The sequence below is a fragment of the Xenopus laevis genome, chromosome 7S (genome assembly GCF_017654675.1).
Source record: "Xenopus laevis strain J_2021 chromosome 7S, Xenopus_laevis_v10.1, whole genome shotgun sequence".
NCBI lineage: Eukaryota > Metazoa > Chordata > Amphibia > Anura > Pipidae > Xenopus > Xenopus laevis.
This window is the reverse complement of record NC_054384.1, coordinates 92,940,012-92,963,731: the sequence shown is the minus strand read 5'-3', so window position 1 is coordinate 92,963,731 and position 23,720 is coordinate 92,940,012. Positions and strand designations below refer to the sequence as shown.

The 23,720-nt window shown below is 39.8% G+C and overlaps 1 protein-coding gene across 3 annotated transcripts in view; it reads left to right on the top strand.

The window, feature by feature from the left end:
- Positions 1-1,301: 1,301 nt before the first annotated feature.
- The window catches only part of myos.S (myoskeletin S homeolog), a 41,420-nt gene continuing 19,001 nt past the window's right edge, over positions 1,302-23,720 (top strand). Inside the window, exon 1 of one of the 3 annotated variants that reach the window (XM_018228086.2) lies at positions 1,302-2,034. In XM_018228086.2, coding sequence (XP_018083575.1) covers positions 1,980-2,034 — 55 coding nt within the window. In that variant the 5' untranslated portion in view covers positions 1,302-1,979. Of the gene's footprint in view, positions 2,035-2,872; positions 2,965-23,720 lie in introns of those variants that run through there. The other 2 variants (XM_018228087.2, XM_041571560.1) reach the window with 2 other exon arrangements.

The following is a 23,720-nucleotide window of genomic DNA, read 5'->3' as shown; positions in this document are numbered from 1 at the left end:
ACACTGGGTAAGTTCACTGTGACCCTTGCTCTCATTGTTATATATACTTGTTATTTGGTTACTGGATGGGGGAAGCTCCAGGACTTTATAAGTGCAAATTTAATATATAAAATGTAAAACAGCAAACACCATACAATGTTGCCTTCCTATCTTAACTATTGCTTTTAGGTTGCTATATATCTGCCTTTTGGAGCATTTTTTTTTTGACTTAACCAAAAGTGGCTCAATGGTTGTATTTAATGAGCAATGGTGTAAAGGGTTGTCACCCACTGCAGCCAGAAACTGACAAAAGCAGCTCCATTTAACAGTCTGATGGCATCACCAAACATTCTATTATAAGGATAGAATTTACAGGATATTTGTGGCTCCTGTGTATTAGATATTTTACTGTATACATGAGATATGCAACCTAGGGTTGCCACCTTTTCTGGAAAAACAAAAAAATACCTTCCTGAAGACGGCATGAGTGTTGTTGCCGAAACGTTGAATACATTTTTTTTATTTTTTCACTAAATAAGACCTAGGAGTGCGGCTTTTTGTATCTATTACATGCGTTTTTTGACCAGCACCCAGGCTGTTGCCATTGGGTTGAGAGTGCACCTGATTGGGGATTTATATATATATATATATATATATATATATATATATATATATATATATATATATATATATATATATATATATATATATATATCTTTTTTTCCATATTAATAACATAGGGATCAACCATCATTTGGCCACCGGCCAGGTGGCAACCATACCTGTGCCCCTCCAACCAACAGCAAGTTTGGCAACTTTCATTTATGTTTTTTCCCCTGAGATTAGTGCCTTCCTTTGATCCTCATGGAATGACACATCCTTGCAATTCTGTTCCGTCCTTTGGCTCTCAATGGAGGCTGGGAGTTGTAGTATTATGACAGCCAGGTTGTAATTCCCATTCTAAACATTTTAAGATCTTTACAGAGCAAAAGGCTTGCAAGATTTTTCTCCTGCCCCAACAATATATATATAAATATGATGTTTACAATGAACTATCTGCCATGTGAACTGCCTCCACTATCTCCACTGGCAAAGTGCAATCTGTTAGCACTTTATATAAATGTCATCAGGCGCAAGTAGATTTCTTGGCAGCGGCATGTCCTACCTTCCTCTTTCCATTAAGCCTAAAAATGCATGAAATGTGCCTGGTGGAACATAGATTTTGTGCAGCCAAGCAGGAAAGCCAGTGAATGTGTCGGTATATAGAGTGACGGGGGGGGGGGTGGCTAGGGCAGGGGATTGTAGGAGAGAAGAGGAGAGCCCTGCTGATGCAGCACTGCATGTCTGCCATAGGATTGCGGGTGTCAAGTGACAATAGCAGATGGCATTTTATCACACGTGGAAGGGACAGTCGGACACAGGGGGTGGGAAGGAGATTGGTAGCTGTGAGAGAGGAGCTGCTGTGTGTGTCAGAGACCTAGCACACATAGAGACACACATAGAGAGAGAGAGACAGAAAGAGAGGGGATTTATCACCTGATGAGCAAATCTCATGCATTTCTTATCATCTGGGACTGTCTCTCCCCTCTACAGCCCACCAACCCCTTCTCACTGCTCCCCCAGGTCACAAAGGCTCCTTCAACCCAGAAAACCAGTGAGCAGCCAGTGACGCCTCTGAACCTGCAGTGAAAGCCTCTTGCCAGCATCACTCACACTCACAGAACCACAAACATAAGGAACACAGCAGGAAAAATAATTGTACCAAAGCAAGAGAGTCCCAACCTATCAAGCCAGGGGCGTTAGAGGCCGTTTTTTTAAGGCCCAGTCTATACCTGCTCAAGTCAGATATTTATTTTTTATATTTGACTTTTTTTTTTACTTTCCATCCTTGGATATCTTTTTTTCTGCAGTGCATTTTTTTTTACAAAACAGGAACCATTACGTCCGTCACTGTGCCTCTCCCTCAGTCCTTTGGGACCTCGGGAATTCCACCATCAAAGATGACCCTGCTGGCCTCAGAGCGCTCGATGCTCATCAGGAGCAAGTTCCGCTCAGGTAAGAATCACCTTTATTCTTCAACTCTAGCTAAATGCAATTGGGCAGTCTCTGTTGCTCCTGGCTTCCTATTGTTAGGCTACTACCGCCCGAACTAAGATACATCCTTCTGCTCACTCAGCTCGGCCTCTGAATGTCATTTTGCAAATGGATGAAAGCTTTTTTTGTTGAATATTGGTGTAGTGATTGTAGCACTAAATGGGAAAAGTGAGTGCAGCAAATGGAACACCCCCATTCACTACTTGAAAATGGCTCTGTATTATTTTCCCTATATATATTAAAGACTCGGAAGCCTCATTTATGAGCACAGCGAATTTTGCAAATATAATTTAACTGCAACGCAGCATTGTTTTCTCCCTAAATTCTAGTGTAATAGTGGCAGGTTATGCAGTACACACACAATGGATTTGGTAAAGCTCTACAAGTTGCAGTAAACGGTATTTCACGGGTTCACAGCGTGCAGAGCTACTATAATGGTATTAGTGTCCAATGGGGCTAATGATTAGTGATGAGCAAGTTTATCCACTATGGATTAGCAGCAAAATTCTGAAATTCGCCATGTGCACATTTTTATGTGAAACTGTGGTGAAAATTCACTGCTGAAAAATTTGGTGAGAAAAACCACCCATAAGAAAAAAATGCCCATTGACTTTAATGCATTAGGAGCAACAAAAATTGTTATGGCGTAAAAATGACCACTGACTTTAATGCGTTTTGCAAAATATTCTGCATTTCATTATTTTTTTTTTGTAGTTTTGCAAAGTTTTCGGCCAAGCAAAACGGGACAGAGTTGCTCACATCGCTACTATTGATGCAACCCACTTAAGGAACACTGAATTATCACTGGCAGTAGTGCTAGGGATCCCTCTTATTCATATGTGCCCTTGCAGGCTATTCATCAGAACAGGCAGGACAGGCACATTGCTGCAAGTAAGTAGGAGCATATAAGGGCACAAGTCCTTATTGTGAATAGCATCAATGTCCAAATCAGTTTTGCATCCAATTTGCTGCTCACAAATGAGGTTTCATGTGCTGCTTATGGGTTGGGGGATAAGGGCAGAGGTCCCAAAACTGTACGGCTGGTAACCCCACGTTGGCAGACCCAATGCAGTGGCGGGGGGGGGGAGGTGGAAATAATTAGATACAGTTTTGTGTGCATGTTTATTTTCTGCTGCAGCAATTGTTGGGGAACTATAGTAACAATATTGGATGAATTTCCACTAAAGGGGGATCAATACGTTTTGTGATGTACTGACAAGACCCTCAAAATCCTCCATAGCATTTCTGCATGGTAGCACCCACAAATCAGAGATACAAGGCTGCTTATAGCTCAGGGCAATACAGGGCAGAGAGGACATTTGGCACATTATACCCCACACAGGGACAAGCAAATGTCTTTAATAAAAGTACAAATTCCATGTCATTACCCGGTGTGGTTCTTCAGCTGTTGTTTAATTACAGCTCCCAGCAGCCCCTTGGAATCAGAAGCTGTCAGGCAGTGCTGGGAGTTGTACATCAACAACAGCTGGAAAGTTGCAGAGTGGATCGTCCCCCCTATTTATGGACCATCCCCCCTATTTATGGACCATCCCCCTCAAGTCAGGTGAACAAGGCTTCCTGGATTGAGTTGCCCATAATTTTTCTTACTGAACCCATGCAAAGGTTAATCAAATCATATCAATTATCAACCAAAACATGTCAACCCAAAAAAAAACAACATTTTTTTACCCAATAAAAGAAAAAATAATTCCAACATTGCAATATATATTCATTACAGATGTTCTATGTTTTATAAGTTATTTGTATTGCTATTGAAAGCAGCGTCTGTCTGTCCCTTTCTATTCTCTGCCCTGATGGCTTTGGCTTTTAAAACAATGTAACAGACAGATTAACAGACCTGTTTAAAAAGTAACAACCAGTTAAGCAAATGCTTCTTTCTATAGCAATTACATTTACAAATAGCTTTGAAACACTAACAATTTTTAACAAATTCATATTGGAAAGTTGCTTGTAATTGTGTTTGCTTTTATTAGGCGAAAAATTCTTTTTGGGGTTGACATGTCCTTTAACCTTTAGGGTCAGTCCACACGAGCAGATTGGGGGAGATTAGTCGCCCCATCGGCAAATTGCCTCGATTTGTTGCTGGGGCGACTAATCTCCCCGAATCTGCTTGTATGGACTGACCCTAAGGACATGTGTATTGGTAGCCTGTTGAATGGCATGGTAATCCAAATAATGAATAAATTCAGTGGTCAGGTTTTGATTTGGGTTTCTGTTAGTGTTTATTAGTCTTCTTTTTTTTTTAATCTCTTAAAAAAAAACAATACATTTTTTTGGTCACAGTTAATATTATTTATATAATATATTTATATAATATAATATTTTTATTTTGTTCATATCTAAGTATGCAAATTAGGTTTTGGATTGGTTATGTCCTGGGTTGATTTATTTGTAGAGAAGCTGGCCAAATACAAAACAAAATTATGATACGGTACATTCTAAAGCCAACTTTATATTGCAGCAGGTAAAACATTGTAGGCAATTTTGCATTAAATAATGTGTTTAACCCATTTGCAATTTGCACTGATGTCAATTGCAACAAATTTTCAGTTGCTTTGGAAAGGTGATGAGCACCTCACGTGCCGTCACCTGTTCTGGACAGGCATTGTCCTGTTCTGCATAATTGTAGCAATTGGACACGCACTCCGATATCCAATGGATATGGATTTGGTGAAAAGGGGATTCTTAAGGGTAGCATTAAGCATACGGCTATTCTGCATAACCTCTCTGTGAGTGCAAGTGGAGTCATGCCATACCCCTTCATACCCATGAATTGATAATTTCTCTGCTGTAGTGTATTCCCAAAAAAGCCCCTATCCTGTTAGATTGTATTTAAGGCTACTACATCTGTGATGTAAACACAGTGGCAGAGTATGTATCAGGTCTGGCCATTTTATAACAACCAATCAGCAGGTAGCATTTATTGACCACCTGCTTGAAAACCATTGCCATTTGATTGGTTGCTGTTTGTTACATAATTACATTTCATGTCAACCTTAACTACAAATATTCTCATTAGACAGAGCAACAAGAAAGGGAATAATGAAATAATCACATACCAACCATGGCAAATAGCCAGAACTTGAACTGAATGACTATAAAAGGAGTGTGTGAGTCATCCATCAGTTATACTGGCTTATTAGTCAATCATGGATACAAGGGAACCCTAGCATTAACATCATCAGTCTTGACCTACTTGAAATTCCAGTATTCTACACACGTAACTGACTTGCGTCCAGTGAATTGGACCCTAATGCCAAATGCTGATGCAATTGGCTGGAAGTGACTTTATCCACTCACAGGGTTCTGCAAGTTCAGCAAGTGGAATTGGGCAATGAAGTTTCAAGATGCAGCTCTAGTTGCATTGGTCTGCTCCCAGCCTCTACACTAACCAGTCCCATATACTGTACAGAGACCCCTGCAAATGAGCAAAACACTTTGCCAAGTTTCAGAAGTTCTTAATTGATCTCCATCTAAAAACTCTCAATATGTAGCAAAATGCTTCCAAATGAAGCCAGAAACCAGGGAAATAAAGGAAAAAAAGGTCTTCTTCTAATTGTACACCATTGGGGAAGAAGGAAAAGATGCTGCCTGAGAGCAAAGGAACAAGGATCAGAGACAAGGAGAAAGTGTTCATAAGTAAACGGAAATCAGAGTAACACATTCAGGGGGTTATTTATTAAAGTCTGATTTTTTTCGGTCAGACTTTAAAAGGTTGAAAAAAAAACTAAAATTTCATGATTTCCTAAACCCTGATGGTGTTAAAAGTCAGAATAAAAAAGTACTCCAACTCAGACCTACTGAGTTCATGTATTAACATGTATTTATATAGCGCCAACATATTGCGTAGCACTCTATGTAGAAGGCAGATGACTCGTTGATATCCTGTTCTGCAATGAGTTTCATTCAATAATTTTGTGGTTTTCGGGCGTCAGATCTGGAAAAGTTGCAGTTTTGGTGACAAATATGAAAAATTTCTACAATTCGGATTTTTTTCATCATTTTGTTGATTTTTTTTCCCGCACAAGAAATTTTCGGAAAAATTGAAAGTCAGTGTGGATTTGGTCAGAGCAGTTTTCAGAAAATAGTAAGAACTTTTCTGATTTTGATTAGTGATGGGCGAATTTGCGGCGTTTCGCTTCGCCGAAAAATTCGCGAATTTCGAAATCTCGTTTTTGACGCCGGCGCCCGTTTTTGACGCTGGCGCCCCGTTTTTTCAAAAATTTTCGCGGGCGTTTCGCGAATTTATTCGCTGGCGGCGAAACGCGCAAATTCGCCGCAAATTCGCGCCTGGACAATAAATTCGCCCATCAATAATTTTGATAAATAACCCCCAAAATGTAGGTAATAACAGAGGATTTAGCTCCAAAGTTGCGGATAACTGCAAAGTTGGAGTAAAAAGGCCTAACCTTCTAGTCAGATGGTAACCAGAATATCTGAAATAGAACAACAAAAATCCCTCAGAAAAGGATTTTGAAAGTTTCAGTAGTAAAATAAGTGCAAAACAGTAAAATTACAAATGAAGCAAAAGTCCCACTGGATGATTAAATATTCAGTTAAGTGATGGGCGAATCTGTCACGTTTCGCCTAAAAATTTGCGAGACTGAAAAAATTTGCGAAACTCTGAAAAATTCGCAAAATGCATTGAAGCTTTAATATTATTTCGAGGCGCGACAATTTTGACGTGAGCGAACATTTTTATACGCGCGACTCTTTTGTCCAAATGCATTAAAGTCAATGGGCGTCCGGATAATTTTGATGTGTGACAATTTTGGCAGTTTTGTAGTCGGCTAAATCCGGAAATTCACCGATAATCCATGCCTGTCGAATACATTCGCAATAATTCCGCTGAATCAAATTGCAAGCTCCCATCTCTAGCGAGCACTTCATTGTAAATGCATTTCTAAAAAGAGGGGCATGCCAATGGACTGAGAACTAGGCTTTTAACGCTTTTAAATAACAAATGCTACTGTGTCAGCTCTTTTGGATCTTGGTGTAAGGCACGTGGGCAATAATGCAAGGTTTGCAGTCCCTACAGCTGACTGTGGAATACTGTGTCAATATGTGTCGTTCATTTATAGAGGCCGTTGTTGGTAGCTAATGTGGCTTCTAGGCTGGCAGCATTTCTGGCATAGATATCAGTTTGTCTGAAGCCTTTCCCATCCTATATTTATGCAGTGCTATAAAGCTTACTAGTCTGTCTAAAATAATGTGCAAAACTTGAGGACCTCTGTTGCTTGTTGAAGCCTGGCCACAAGTGACATAACCGAGAGCATGAAGCACAGTGGATTCTTTCTTATTTTCAAAATGCAGCAGAGGACATTAACTTGCTGTATTTTGACTTGGGACTGGTACAGGAGACCGATATAAACCTTGAAATTGCTAGTACAGGTATGGAACCTGAGGTTTTCGGGATAAGGGATATTTCCGTAATTTAAATCTACATACTACAAACAAAATCATTTTAAAACATTCAATAAACCCAAAAGGCTGCCTTTGCTTCCAATTAGGATTAATGAAATAAGGATTAGGAATAATGAAGTCATAGTAAAAAGCAGTGTCGGATTGGGACACCAGGGGCCCACCCAAAAACCTTAGACCAGGGGCCCACCCAAAAACCTTAGACCAGGGGCCACTCTCAGTACTAATATTCTTCATCTCCTCAATCAACCTCTATTCTCCTAGTTTGTTTCTTTATATACTATAATCTAGTATTCCATCTATTTAGCCTCTTTGTTCTCATATAATAGGGAATGTGCATGAAATAGGCCAAAAGTTTAGCAGCATGAGGGCCCACTGACACTTTGGCCCACCGGGAGTTTTCCTGGTATCCCGGTGGGCCAGTCCAACTCTGGTAAAAAGGTACTGTTTTATTATTACAGAGAAAAAGGAAATAATTGTAAAAAATTGGAATTTTATTAAAATGGAGTTTATGGGAGAGAGATGGCCTTCTCCTAATTCTGAGCTTTCTGGATAACAGGTTTCCAGATAATGGATCCTATACCTGTAGCACATGAACCATTTATGATAAATACAGGACAATACCAATGTAGGTACATTTTTAAGGCACATGTCTATGCAGGCTGTGAACATATATATATGGGGTTGCATCACTAGTGTAACTAGATGTTACTGGTCCCCACAGCAAATAATTTTTTAGGCTCCTAAAATGTCTAGAGTTTGACCTGTTTTACCAATATTTATTGAAGTTTTATATGAATTAGGGCATCATGGGGCCCCTTTACATCCTGCCCCCCCCCAGCAGCCACAGGGTCTGCTTCCTCTGTAGTTACACCCCTAGGTTGCATCTCCTTTTAGGAGTTATTCCATTTTGTCTGGTTGTATTGACAAACCTCACTGCCCCCACTAACTTATTATAAGGAGATTGTACACCATCAAAGGACTGTGGAAGGTGATGCACCAGGTTATGGCCAGTCAACCTGAACCAGCAGCAGCTTTGGCAAGACTTAAATTGCAAACACTTTGAATACATGGGTTTCTTCACACGTTCAGAACACACAAAGGAAACTTCATTGGCTGCTGAGAAAACTGATCTGTGTGTTCATGGAAGGGACCTTAGATTGTAAGCTCCAGTGGGGCAGGAGCTCATGATGAACAATCATTGTAATTTCAGTTGAGTCCAATCTGACACTGATTATGTGAGACCAAATTGGAGAGTGTTTAAGTTGCCATCCTACATAGTAACATGTATTTACAGATGTGCAGGTTATCAAAAATAAATGTGTGTGTCTGTATGTTGTAAAATACTTATTGTACTTATATGAACTTATTGTAACATTAGTTTTAAAGTAGATTTTTCTTGTCCAGTAAGTTTTTCTAGATAAGAGAGGGCCACTATCAATGCATGAAGGCTGGGTCCCCTATCTAAGGGGGACAAATGCTGCATAAATCAGGGATGTCCAAACTGCATCCTTTTAGCTGTTGTTATAGACTCCAAGATCCCCCTACAGCCAAAGCAATGTTGGATGCTGCATTCAAAAGCTAAAGGGCTGCAGGTTGGAATTCTCTGATGCATACACTATAATAATAATTAAAAATATAGTATGCTAGTACAGGTAGGGGATCCATTATCCATAAACCTGTTATCCAGAAAGCTCAGAATTACGGAATTGCTGTCTCTCCCATAGACTCCATTTTATCCAAATAATCCACATTTTTAAAAATGATTTCCTTTTTCTCTGTAATAATAAAACAGTACCTCGTACTTGATTCCAACTAAGATATAGGGGCTGATTTATCAAAGGTCGAACGGTAAGAGTTTTTTTTTTACCTCGAATGAACTCAAATTACCTCGAAACTCGAATGTTATTTTATTTAAGAAAAAACTCGAACATCTAAAATTCTAATGAATGTTACCAACCCAAAAACTCGAATCGAATTCAAACACAGTTCGAAACGTGTTTTTCTCCGAAAAAACCTCGAATGTCATTAACTTCTTCAAATACCTGTAGGTCAGCGGACCTCGGCCATTGACTTCTACATGAACTTGCCAGGTTTTAGATGCCGACCTAACGAATTCGAGTTACTTCCAGAGTAGGGGGGATGATAAATCTTGCATTCGAATTCGAATTTCGAATTTGAGTTGGTGGTTTTAAACCCGAAATTGTGAGTTTTGAACAAAAAAACCAACTCGAAAATTTCAAATTTACCCTTCGAACCTTAGTAAATCTGCCCCATAATGAATCATTATTGGAAGCAAAACCAGCCTATTGGGTTTATTTAGTGTTTACATGATTTTCCATGAAGATCCAAATTACTGAAAGATCCATTATCTGGAAAGCCCCAGGGCCCAAACATTCTAGATAACAGGTCCCATACATTTATATGTCTTTTCCTTCCTACCTGTCTAATGGAGTGGAGATCCCAAGGCGAATATTTGTCCTTTCCTTCCCTAAAATCAGCCCTGGATGGAGTTATGTGCAACGATTGGGAGCACAGGGCACAGAGTTACATTTTCCATCCAGCTGTCTGCATTCTCTGTCTGTTTTACATTCATTGGAACAGTTGCTCCTCATTTACTTTCTACACCAGGTTCCTGCAGCAGGTCATTGTTAGAAAGGAGCAGGCTGGTCATACAGACATTAAGGGAAGAGACACAAGTGGAGATTCGGGGAGATTTAGTGGCTTAGCGACACATCACCTTTTCTTAAGGCGACTAATCTCCCCGAACTGCCTTATCGCCAGCTAGAATCTAAATCACTGGCTGGATGGCACTTGGAACGCTTCTTTTTCCGAAGTCGCCCGAAGTTGCTTCACGAGGAAACTTCAGGCGACTTCGGAAAACGAAGTGCTCCGAGTGCCATCCCACTGGTGATTTCGATTCTAGCCGGCTGGAAGGCAGTTTGGGGAGATTAGTCGCCTGAAGAAGATGCGATTTCTCGATGGGCGACTAATCTCCCCGAATCTCCACGTGTGTCTCCGCCCTAAAGCACGTTGTATAAATACTGGGAGCTGAATTTTATCTTTGTCGTTTTATTCATCACAATCACAACATCGCCACTATTTTCCTTTATCTATGCCAGGGTGCCCCAAACATTAACAACGTCTTTATATCAGTAAAGTTATTGCATTAGGGGCTACTACCTAAGCGCTACACAACCATGAGGACTGTAGATTCATTGTATAACACTGAGAGAAAATAGAGCTGCATTTAGAAACAATATCCTGTCTGAAGCCACTGTTAAAATTAGTGATGGGTGAATTTGGGCCGAAAAATTCCCGAAACGGCGCCGGCGTCTCGTTTTCGACGCAAATTTATTCACCGGCAGAGAATCGTTGGAATTCTTGCCTGACGAATAAATTCGCCCATCACTATTAAAAATCGAACACAAGTACAGAGAAGTGAAATTGAATAGAATTGTGTGTGTGCAAGGTGGCCACTAACTCAAGATCTACCTTATGGGAACCCCTGTCCTATCAGTTTCTCCTGCTAATGGAAAGTCAGAAATACTGTATCTACTTTCAGAGAGGTAAAAATAGTCAAAAGCAGATGGCTTGTGTGTTTGTGCACATTCTCACAAAAGATATTACAGGCTACTAAATCCATTCACTCATCATATCCTGCTTTATCCTCACTATTTCTTTCATCTCCACCCTGATCGGAGTGCTGCTTCCTACCAACCCAGAGCCAAATTGTTTCCAGTAAAGCAAATAAATTGTACCACAACAGTTCAATGCTTTATTCATCGCAATGGGCAGTGTGAGAAACAAATTAGGTGTTTTTGATGAAAGTTATCCATAATATAAGTGAGTTAGTAGGTCATTAGAATAGTTATCTTCATAACTCAATCTTTCCATCTCCTGCTTTGGTTCATATCATCTTATGCAATTCTTCTTTTAATTCAAGTGAATGATTTCAAATATTAGTTCATTTCTGCACCTTATCTGATCTGAAAATGTTCTCCTAGTCACCCCCGTATAATAATAGTAATCATACTTCATTTTCTAATCCAATTACTGGTAAAAGATCGCATTAATCCAATTTAAATTCTGTAGAACATCAGTGGGCATTGTTTATAGTTTGGGTGTAAAGTGGTTGGTTTTAGATATGAGTTATCCACCAGTATCTGAAGCCCAAGGTAAGTGATAATAAGTAGCAGATAGTGATGGGCGAATTTGTCCTGTTTCGCCGAAACGCAAATTTTGACACCCGCGTCAATTTTGACGCCAACATTAACGTCAGTGGACGTCCAAATAATGTTTATGCGCAACGTTTTTGATGCAAGCAAATTTTCCGCAAATTTTTTGACCCCGGGCGAATTTTTGGCCAGTTTTGTAAATTTATTCGCCGGCTGCGAAACTCGGAAACTCAGCGCAAAGTCTCGCCTGCTGAATTTATTCGCCCATCACTAGTAACAGAGTTAAAGGCAGAGGATGGGAAAGTTTTCTCCTCCTGTTTTGCCAAAATATCTTACTGCAGAACCCCCCGATGTTGCTTCCCTGATTTTTGCATTTTCCCAGAGTTAATGACAGTTTTTCATGGCCCCACAATGGTGGTCCCCTGCAGTGTCAGACACCACAGGGTCTCCCACATACCCCTGGAGCCCCCCATCTCAGTTAGGGAGTCCTGGAGCTGTAACCCTTCAACCTAATCTCATGCATTATTTTCCCATGCAGGAGGGGGAAAGGGATAGGGTTTGGGTCAGTAGGTATTTCCTGGTGTCCCGCCGGCCCAGTCCAACCCTGGTCCCCTGACAAACGTAAAATCAGGATTCTACTGTTTGCAGAAATGGAAGTAGAAAACTTTCGTCTGCCAGAATTCTTTCTTATAAATTCCTTCAAGCTCGGTTTAAAGGGGTGGTTCACCTTTAAGGTAACTTTTAGTATGTTATAGAATGGCCAATTCTAAGCAATTTGTCATTTGGTCTTCTTTGTTTATCTTCTATAGTTTGGTAATTATTTGCCTTTTTCTTTCCAGCTTTCAAATGGGAGTCGCTGACCCCATCTAAAAAACAAACGCCTTGTAAAGCTACAAATGTATTGTTATTTGCTACTTTTTATTTATCATCTTTCTAGTAAGGTTCTATCCTATTCATATTCCAGTCTCTTATTCAAATCAATGAATGGTCGCTAGGGTAATTTGGACCCTAGTTACCAGATTGCTTAAAAATGCAAATTAAAGAGCTGCTGAATAAAAAGCCAAATAATGAAAAAACCTTAAATAATAAAAAATGAAAACCAATTGCAAATTGTCTCAGAATATCACCCTCTACATCATACGAAAAGTTAACTCAAAGGTGAACCACCCCTGTAAGGGGCATATAACTTAATAGGAGGGCCATTTGAAGGTATAAGGCCAGCCTAATAAGATTATGGAATCTCTACCAAAATAAAAATAGCAAGGTAACCATTAAACTTAAACCATGAACTACATTATAGAAACTGGAGCAGGAGGGAATTAACTTAATACATTCTAAACAATATGGAATCTGTCACTCATCTAGTGTGTAAATACTAAAGAATGAAGGATATTCTATACACATTGTTAGTGGATTACAAGGTATTTCCCTATGCAGTAAAACAGAGCCTGCATTTAAAGAGAACAGGTACAGGATCCATTATCCGGAAACTCATTATACAGAAAGCTCTTAATGACATAAGCTCCTATAAACTACTTTTTTTTCCAGAATAATTAAAAATAAATTTTTTCCCCCTCTTTAATAGGGATGTAGCGAACTGTTCTGCTGCGAACTAGTTCGCGCGAACTTCGACCGTTCGCGTCCGCCGAATGTTCGCGAACGTTTGGGAACATTCGCATTTTGAGTTCGCGTTCGATTCGAATACAAGTCGTTCGACCATTCGAATTCCTTCGACCGCTAAAAATCGAACGATTTCCATTCGTTCGAACGATTGTAAGCATTCGATCGAATGAAAAGCATTCGATCGAATGGCTTCGATCGTTCGATTCGAATGAAAATCCTTCGATCGAATGATTAAAATCCATCGATCGTCCGAATCTAATGATTTTAGCGGGTGTTCGAAGTTCGCGAACTGTCCGCGAACGTTCGCATTTTTTGCCGGTGTTCGCGAACGGCGTTCGCGAACACCAAACGGCAGTTCGCTACATCCCTACTCTTTAATAATAAAACAGTACATTGTACTTGATCCAAATTGAGATCATTATTGGATTCACAACCAGCCTACTGGGTTTATTTAATGTTTAAATGATTTAAAGGTCGACTTAAAGGAACTGCAACACCAAAAAATGAAAGTGTTTTAAAGCAATGAAAATATTAATCTTAAACTGAGATCACTGTGTGCAATCATTAATAAATGTCAAACTATGACCTGTAAACATTTGCTTACATTGCCTATATTCCCTGTAATGCATTTATTTATATAATCTCAAATTAACTTTCTGAGCAAAAAAAATAAAGTCATGAAAATATCATGTACTGTTGCCCTGCACTGGTAAAACTGATGTGTTTGCTTCAGAAACACTACTATAGTTCATATAAACAAGCTGCTGTGGAGCAATGGCGGAAATCAAAAAAAGACTATATGGCACAGGTTAAATAGTGGATAACAGATAACACCATTATGTTCTATAGAGCTTATCTGCTGTGTTACATGAGCCTTTTCTCCTTTGAATGACTGCCCCCATTGCTACACAGCAGCTTATTTATATAAACAATAGTAGTGTTTCTAAAGCAAACACAGCAGTTTTACCAGTGCAGGGCAACACTGCATTATATTTTCATTACTTTAAACCACTTTAATTTTTTGATGTTAGGGGCAGATTTATCAAGGGTTGAATTTCAAAGTAGAAAAAACTTCAAATTCGACCATCGAATAGAATCCTCCGACATTCGAATTCGAAATCGGAGGATTTTATACATCGGACGATCGTACTCCGAATCGAACCATTTTATCGTAAGATTTTCCCTAAAAATCCTTAGACTTCAAAAAACTTAGCAAAACACACAGGAGGTCCCCCATAGGCTAAACAGCAATTCGGCAGGTTTAAGTTGGCGAAGTATTGAAGTCAAAGTTTTTTTAAAGAGACAGTACTTTGATTATCGAATGGTCGAATAGTCGAACGATTTTTACTTCGAATCAAAGTAAATTCGAAGTCATAGTTTCCTATTCGATGATCGAAGTATCCAAAAAATTACTTAGAATTTCAATTTTTTTTACTTCGAAAATTCCCTTGAATTCACTTCGACCCTTGATAAATCTGCCCCTTAAGGTGGCCATAGACACACAGATCGAGGATTCGTACGATTTTCGGATTGTGTGTGGCTTGTCCCGACATCTTTCGTCCGGCAGAGATCGGTCGTTTGGTCGATCGGTCAGGTTTGATTTTGACCCGACCGATCCCGCCGGAGCTCATGGCACATCGTAATCTGATCGTTCGCCCATACGGCCAAACAATCAGATTACCCCCGATATAGCCATGCCTGTTAATGGTATATCGGGGAAAGATCCGCTCGTTTGGCAACATCGCCAAACGAGTGGATCTTTGCATCTATGGCCACCTTTACTGTTCCTTTAAAGTATGAAGTTCCAATTAACGAGCATTCTGGATAACGGATTCCATACCTGCACTTCTGAAGTCTTTTGTCATTTACTTTAAAGTTATAAACATTGAATTTGGGGAGCTCAATAATCGGGATTTTACCACGAGTAATGATGGTAATTCTGTGCCAGTATGACATGAAAGCATTGGAGCTGGGTAACCATTCTGGTCAATAAACAGGCCTGCCTAATCATTCTTGGGGATCTGTTTCATTGCAACAGATTTATTTGAAAGGCGTGTTCTGCACATTTTAGATTTATATTTTGGATTTAGGCCCCAAGCCTCTTTTTGACAGATGAGATTAAAAACTCCACTGATGTTTTTGAATTCCCAGACTTTGTCAGCATTACTGTGTGTCTGTTTGGAAACAGAATCCTAATGCCAACGCTAGCCTTCTGTTGTTTTGTGGGTGTCAAAACAAATGTCTTCGCCTTAAACTCACCAACTGCTGCTCAACATTTGGACACCCTTTAAAGCAAATGTCCACTTTAATCCAAATGGGATGAAACTCATAGCACAGCAGGCCGTGTGCATGGGACATAAATAAGGGGCCAGATCATGGAATTTGGGAGATTAATAAAAGGAAAGAATGCAGGGTCTCCATGTGACTAAAGCAGGGTTCTTTCTGGGTCACGGCAGGAGCATTTTAAGTTAAGATGTTAACTTTCAGACGACCAGCTGTTAGAATACGTAGAATATTTCAAGAGGAGATTTAACATACACTAGGATTGTCTCATTGCGTGATAATTCCAGGCATTGTTTCATAATACACATATAGAATATTTACTTTTGTATTTTATATTTGTACAAATAAAATAAGGAGGACAGAGCCGTGCAATTATGCAGCAATGAAGCTGATGAGACTGTTCTACTGCAATGTATGGGAAATGCCCCTGTTGTGGTGTGGCTTGGCCTATCTATTGGCACCACTGCCTACAGACCAGGGATGGGCAAATTCAGCTACATAATAAATAGGAATCACTCACTGGGGCTTATTTATAAACGTCGCGCAGGGCAGATTGGTTCGCACAGTGAATATATTTGCCCTGCGCATGATTACGGTTATAAAGCTGAATAAGAGTGTGCAAACAAAATTGCAAATTTTTTCCCGCAATGCACATGTATATAAGAGCTTTTTAAATATGTCAAAAATGGCGTTTGAATTACGTCACAACTTTGGTGACGGAGAAAACATTCGCAAAACAGTTTCACAAATTGCGTTAATGTCAATGCTATTTTCGCGCACAAAAACCTTGCACAGTGGGTCCACTCACGTTTACACACATCTCATTTGCGAAAAATGTATTCCCATGCGAATTCGCAAAAAACTGAAAGAATGTGCAGAACAACCATTTGTGATTGAATATGCGCTGCACAAACTTTATAAATTACCCCCACTGACTGATAAGTTGCATTCTTAGATTCTAAATAAAGGATAGACAATATTCAATTTCTTGAAAAAAAAAAAAAAGAAACAATGAGCAACATTCTCAGATCAGATTCTCAGAGATGCTCACGGAACTTAACCTGGTGTTTTTCTTGTCAACATTAGGCCTTGGGATTAATGGGCACTCACAGTTTTATGGAGTTTTCCAGATAAAAATATTAATTCTACTTGCTTTTCCTTAAATTCTTTTTAAAGCTACTGACCCTTTAATAATCTATGTTTTTTTTCTAAATTTTATGACTTTTTTAGTTACTCCCTATTTTTTTCACCTTATGTTCCTGAGTCTGCTTTCCCTTTTATCCCTTTGGTTTAGGCAAGGCTCTCCTTAAAGGGCATGTAAAGGCGAAAAAATAAAATCCCATTTTTACTTTCTTCAATCAAAAAGAAACCTATCTCCAATATACATTAATTAAAAAAATGTGTACAGTTTTTATAAGAAACCTGACTGTATGCAGTGAAATTCTTCCTTCATTTACTGCTGTGGATAGGAATTGTCAGACAGTCCCTAACTGCTGAGCAGAGAAACAATCATACTTATGAACAGCAGGGGGAGCCCCCGCCTTACTTCCCAGCCATGCAGAACTCAAGCAGCTTTGTTTATGACGATCCCTAAGCAGCCCAGACCACACTGAGCATGTGCACAGTCTTAGTCTTGCAAAGATGTTTAAGTTACAAGATGGTGACACCTGTAGCCAACTTTGAAAGCATAAATCATTTGTTTGATTAGGCTTGTGGTGCAGTAAGTTCATGTTTATATTTAGTATACAAAATACAGCATTTCTAGCCTTATTCTATTTTAGACTTTACATGCCCTTTAAGGGGAGGCTGGGGGTGATGTTTCTTTTGGAAACGTACTTACAAACATTACAGCTGATGCATTAGTTCACCTTCATGTCATCGTAAAAGGAAGAGAGGGACTTGGGGGCCCCAAATTTAGGCACTTTAATGGCTGAGGCACAACAGCAATATTACATTAGTGTACTCAGCAGCAGAAATATTGTGCACTAAAAAATACTGTATCTGCCCCAAGGCACTTAGCCACCATAGATAAAAGGTGGCTCTCAAGATGATGAACTATTCACAAAGTGCCCCTTTATTTTCAAGTGATGCCTCTCAATTTTAAATTCACTTGACCTTTAACGCTTTCTCCTTTCACTGAAACCGAATATCCTCCTTAAATAAAGCTGACGTTATGAACTCTTCCCAGGAACCTTCCTTCAGCAGCTGCATATTTTCTATCATTTCTTAAAGATGCAAAATATTCTGCAAGAATCTGAAATAGAGTGCAGCCACAAAACCGTATAACTGTATGTAATGCAGACGGTTATTTATATATATCTTAGGGATAAACTGAATCCACTATTTTGGATTCGGCCGAAACCCCCAATCTTTCACGAAAGATTTGGCCAAATACTGAGCCGAATCCGGATCCTAATTTGCATATGCAAATTAGAGGTGGGAAAGGGAAAACATTTTACTTTTGACAAAAAGTCACGCAATTTCCCTCCCTGCCCCTAATTTGCATATGCAAATCGGGTTTTGGTTCGGCCGGGCAGAAGGATTTGGTACTGCCCGGCCGAATCAGAATCCTGCTGAAAAAGGCCGAATCCTGGCCGAATTCCGAACCAAATCCTGCCCGAATCCCGGACCGAATCATGTGCATCCCTAATATATATATATATAGTTGGGAACATACTATATTTGCAGGTCATTGAGCATTTTAGTTATGGTATTACTAACACAGAGCCCCATCTGATTGGTCAGTAGTTACCCAAACAGTTGAATGAGGTCACCATCCAATGCATCTATTCAGCTCATGATCACACATCCCTACCAATCAGTGATCTAACAAATGACTTCACCAACATATACAATGTTAATCTGCATGATTCCTAACAGATTTAGATTGGAATTCAGGTTGTTGGACCCATACAAGTCAGGAGATACTGTATGGTTAAACCATGTGACTTTATTTGCGTGTGTGTTCCCAGCCTTGGAGGAACTCTTATACAGGTATGGCACCTGTTATCCAGAATGCTCGGGACCTGGGGTTTTCCCAGATAAGGGATCTTTCTGTAATTTGGATCTTCATACCTTAAGTCCACTAGAAAACCATGTAAATAAAATTAAATAAACCCCATAGGCTGGTTTTGCTTCCAATAAGGATTAATTATATCTTATTTGGGATCAAGTATAAGCTACTGTTTTATTATTACAGATACAAAGGAAATCATTTTTAAAAATTTGGATTACTTGGATAAAATGGAGTCTATGGCAGACAGCCATTCCTTAATTCAAACTTTCTGGATAACGGATCCCATACCTGTAGAAGCCAGGGAAAACTCTGAAAAGCATCCTATTGTATATTTTCTTTTCTTAATACTATGTTTCAGCTGGAGCAATTGTAAAATGAACCTGTCATTTGACTTCTTTCATGTCTGATAATGTTAAGGCTAGTTCTATCCGGCTGGCAGAAATGAGGACGACTTTGACGTGATACATGCCAGTGTGCCTTGCTTCATATTTCAGCCAACGTTACATATTAGGCAGTGCCCAGTAAGACATGGCTCCTAATTAAGGCAGTACTTAGGTAATTACCATATTGTGGAAGGGCATTTATATGTGTAACAGCATCAAAACAACAACAACAAGCTCTGGCCATTTCCATTGAATAGCACGTTCTGTAAGCATCACCAATTCGGAAAGTAGAAACTCAGTTACACACAGTTGCTATTATCCCAGCGTTCCCAAACTGCCTGCAGAGATCTCCAAAAACCTGGTGTGTCCAGGGGTGCTGAAATATAGGATTAAGCTCAGTTGGCAGAACTGAAGGAAGGATCAAGTCATGGAATTCTGTACTGTAACTGAACTCTGGGAGAGAGGGTGTCAATGCTCTCATGCCTGCATTAATAGGCAGTGCTCTGCGCAAGTATCAGTCTGTGTTGAATTACTGACCGGTGCAAAGCTTCCGCATCCTGACTTTTTTGTGAAATATATACAGGTATGAGACCTGTTATCCAGAATACTCGGGACCAGGGGTTTTCCGGATAATGGATCTTTCCATAATTTGGATCTTCATACCTTAAGTCTAATAGAAAATTGCGTAAACATTAGGGGGCCCATTCACTAAATTTGAGTGAAGGAATAGAAGAAAAAATACTTCGAATTTCGAATGTTTTTTTTGCCTACTTCGACCATCGAATTGGCTACTTCGACCTTCGACTACGACTTTGACTACGACTTCGACTTCGAAATGAATGATTTGAACTAAAAATCGTTCGACTATTCGACCATTCGATAGTCGAAGTACTGTCTCTTTAAAAAAAACTTCGACCACCTACTTCACCACCTAAAACCTACCGAACATCAATGTCCCCATAGGCTTCCTAACAAATTTCTGATCGAAGGAAAATCGTTCGATCGTTGGATTAAAATCCTTAGATCGTTCGATCGAAGGAAACACGGTAAATCCTTCAACTTCGATAAAAAAAGTGTTTTTTTGGCTACTTCGACCATCAAATGGGCTACTTCGACCTTCGACTACGACTTTGAATCGAACGATTCGAACTAAAAATCGTTCGACTATTCGACCATTCGATAGTTGAAGTACTGTCTTTTTAAGAAAAAACTTCGGCCCCCTAGTTCGCCACCTAAAAGTTACCGAAGTCAATGTCAGCCTATGGGGAAAGTCCCCATAGGCTTGGCTATCTTTTTTTGGTCGAAGGATAATCCTTCGATCGATGGATTAAAATCCTTCGAATCGTTCGATCGAACTATTTGCGCAAAATCCTTCGACTTCGATAGTCGAAGTCGAAGGATTTTAATTCCCCAGTCGAATATCGAGGATTAATTAACCCTCGATATTCGACCCTTAATACATCTGCCCCTAAATAAACCCAATAGCCTGGTGTTGCTTCCAATAAGGATTAATTATATCTTAGTTGGGATCAAGTACAAGTTGCTCTTTACAGAGAAAAAGGAAATCATTTTTTAAATTTTGAATTATTTGGATAAAATGGAGTCTATGGGAGATGGCTTTTCTGTAATTCAGAGTTTTCTGGATAGTGGGTTTCCAGATAACAGTTCCCATACCTGTATATATATACAGAGTATATCAGGAACAGACTATCCGTACTGGATGGGTTTCTGTGAGTCAATTTCCAGAGGGCCTTTAACAGGAGAGATGATTTATTATATGCAGGTGCAGAGGATTCAATTGCAGGTCCCTTGAGAAGTACTGTAGAAAATGCAGTAAGGCAGCAGGATAAGATTGCGTTGGGACACCCTGTGATTCTGCTGGGTGCATTCAGCACTGGGATTCTGTAATTGGCAAGGGTGCTGCTGCTATATATTAATGCCCCAAAACTTGCCTTACTTGTCACTTCTTTATCATCACTTATTTATCATCACTAGTGATGGGCGAATCTGTGCCGATCACGAAAAATTTGCGAAACGCATTGAAGTCAATAGGTGTCGAATAATTTAAACGCACGTCAATTTTTATGTGCTCGACTATTCTGAGGCGCATCAATTTGATGCTGCAGATTTTTTCATGCGGCAGATTTTTCGCTGGCGAATTGTCGCCGAAGTTTTGCGAATGACTTCGCTTGTGGCGAAATGCAGAAATTTGCCGCAAATTAGCGTCTGTCAAATTTATTCACTAATCATCACTTATTTATCTAGTATGTAGATGTATGGGCCTTGTAGGTATTATATACAGAATTATATATAAATGCTAGAATTTGGATGTGGAGAAAGTAGAATGTCATGTGAAACAAACAGTTAAACTATTACTGTATGTCCCTCCTGGGGGGGATGTAATAAAAGTCATAAAGAGCAAAACCATTTACACAAATAAGAAAAAAAAAATCGCAATTTCACAATTTCATATTCTTCCTTAAACTATTATTGCATTGCGAGTTTTAATTGCCCACTTTTAAGAAGTCCTTGAAGGAGCTGTAATCATTTGTAGCAAACAACGACTTATTCAGTAAGAAGTTTTATTAGATTCACTGCACATTGGCGCAAATTATAAAATTCGCAAACCTTCTTCCACTGTTGGAAGAGGTCGCTAAGTAGTTTCTGGGTTCGCAAATGGGAAATAGTTCTCGCAAAATCATAACTTTTTGCATTGTGAATATTTTTTCTGTTACCGACTTTTAGTACATTCCCCCGTACATGTTCTCGTAGCACCTGCCGAGCAATAGCAGTGAGAGTTGACACCTAAGGTAATGTACATCTTAAAATAGTACTGCGGTTCCAATTTCGACAGTCGCAAAAGTATTACAAGAATTACAGAGTAATGAAATAACCTACACGTTTAAGGACAGTACTGGGGGTCATTTATGAACACTGGGCAAATTTGCCCATGGGCAGTAACCAATCAACTTGTTTCATTCATTGTTTTACCTGCCGCAGGCTGAAAAAAAGCCAATCACTAATTGGTTGCTATGGGATGCTGCCCACAGGCAAATTTGCCTAGTGTTGATAAATCAGTCCCAGTATCTCATCATTGGGATTTCTCTAGTCTTTTGGAAAAGAACCCATTAAATGGAAAATTTAGTTGGAATTAGTGAAGTGATGCTTGAATTTGACCCTTTTCTCTTTGCCAAAAAATTCACAAAATGGCAAAAAAAATTCACCAAATGCATTAAAGCCAATTAACGTTTTTTCACACAACGTTTTTCAAACCACGCAACATTTTTCAAACAACGGTCGGACTGTACCAGTGGCACAAAGAGAAAAAACAGAGTGGGCCCCAACCCGTACCCACTCCCTGTGCCTCACCCTGATCTCCCCTCCTGACTAGGGTTGCCTAGTCGGTAAAACACCTGCCAAGGCCGGGGCCGGTATTACAAATTTACCGGCAATGTAGCTGCCGGTAAATTTGTAATACCCTTCAAAAAGACCCCTCGGCCTGCCTCAGTAAACTTAGCTTTGCTGACTTTGTCCCCCGTCTGAAAATCTCGGTACCTTAGCCACACCCCTTTTGCATCACGGCCCGCCCCGTTTGACGTCACTGTCCGCCCCTTTTTGTTCCCGTCCCCACCGGCCAGTAAAACATTTGGGAAAAGGTGGCAACCCTACTCCTGACCCTGCCTGCCGCATGTCTTGCAGGAAGAAAGTTTGCGCTTGGGGTAGGGGGCTATCGGAGGGGGGTAGCCCCTGGAGCAGGGGACCGTTGGAGGGGGTTGAGCCTGGGGTGGGGGGTTGTGTGAAGGCCCCTGACACGGCCACCCAGAGGGCACCCGACCCCCAGTCTGAAACTGTTTGAAACTGTGCAACATTTTTTTTTACTATACATAAGAGTCTATGGGCATTTTTTTTGCATCGAAATGCTGTGAAATATATCGTTCATCCTTAGTTAGAACTCCTTTACTGAATTAGCCCCCATACCAATAACACAAAGGATATTCCATGGGTTTATACCCCTTTCTATAAAGATCTCATGCTTTCTTATGTTCTCAATTTTCTTCCTATCACCTTTATGTTATATCCCATATTTGGCTTCCAGAAATGAGTTCCCTCCTGAACTCTACTTATTCCCTTACAATATATACACATTTCGATCAATAGATTGCTAAGCATCTTTTTTTTTAAAAAAAACCTCATCTCTAAGATGACTTCTTCAGTTGTCTATCAGTCTTTGTCTATCAGTTTTTTTTTAAAAAAAAAATAATTTTCTTAAGGAAATAGAAGTCCTAGCAATGAAATACTATATGGTTTGTGGCTGGTTCATTCTGTGCATTTCTATGTAACCACATTAGAAGTTCTTGGGACAGCAACTAACCTGAACCCAATAAAAGCATGGGAACATTCACAATGAACCTATTACAGTAGGCACAACGAGCAATATGTGGCTGTATGAAATATATCTGTTCATATATCTGACTTGTTGCTCATACCCTGCTTTTGGTTGGTGGTATTCTGTACCAACCCACTGGCCCTGCTGTCTGATATCATCTCTGGAAAGACAGTTGCAAGTTAGGCTTGTCAATCAGGAAGAGGCACCTGTGCTATCAGATCTGCTTAAACCCTGACTTGGCCGCAACTGAACACTGCACAATTACCTCACTGGAGGTTTTTTTTATGGAGCTTTTTTTCCTCTCCTCGGGATTAGCCAGGATTCCCCTTGCATAC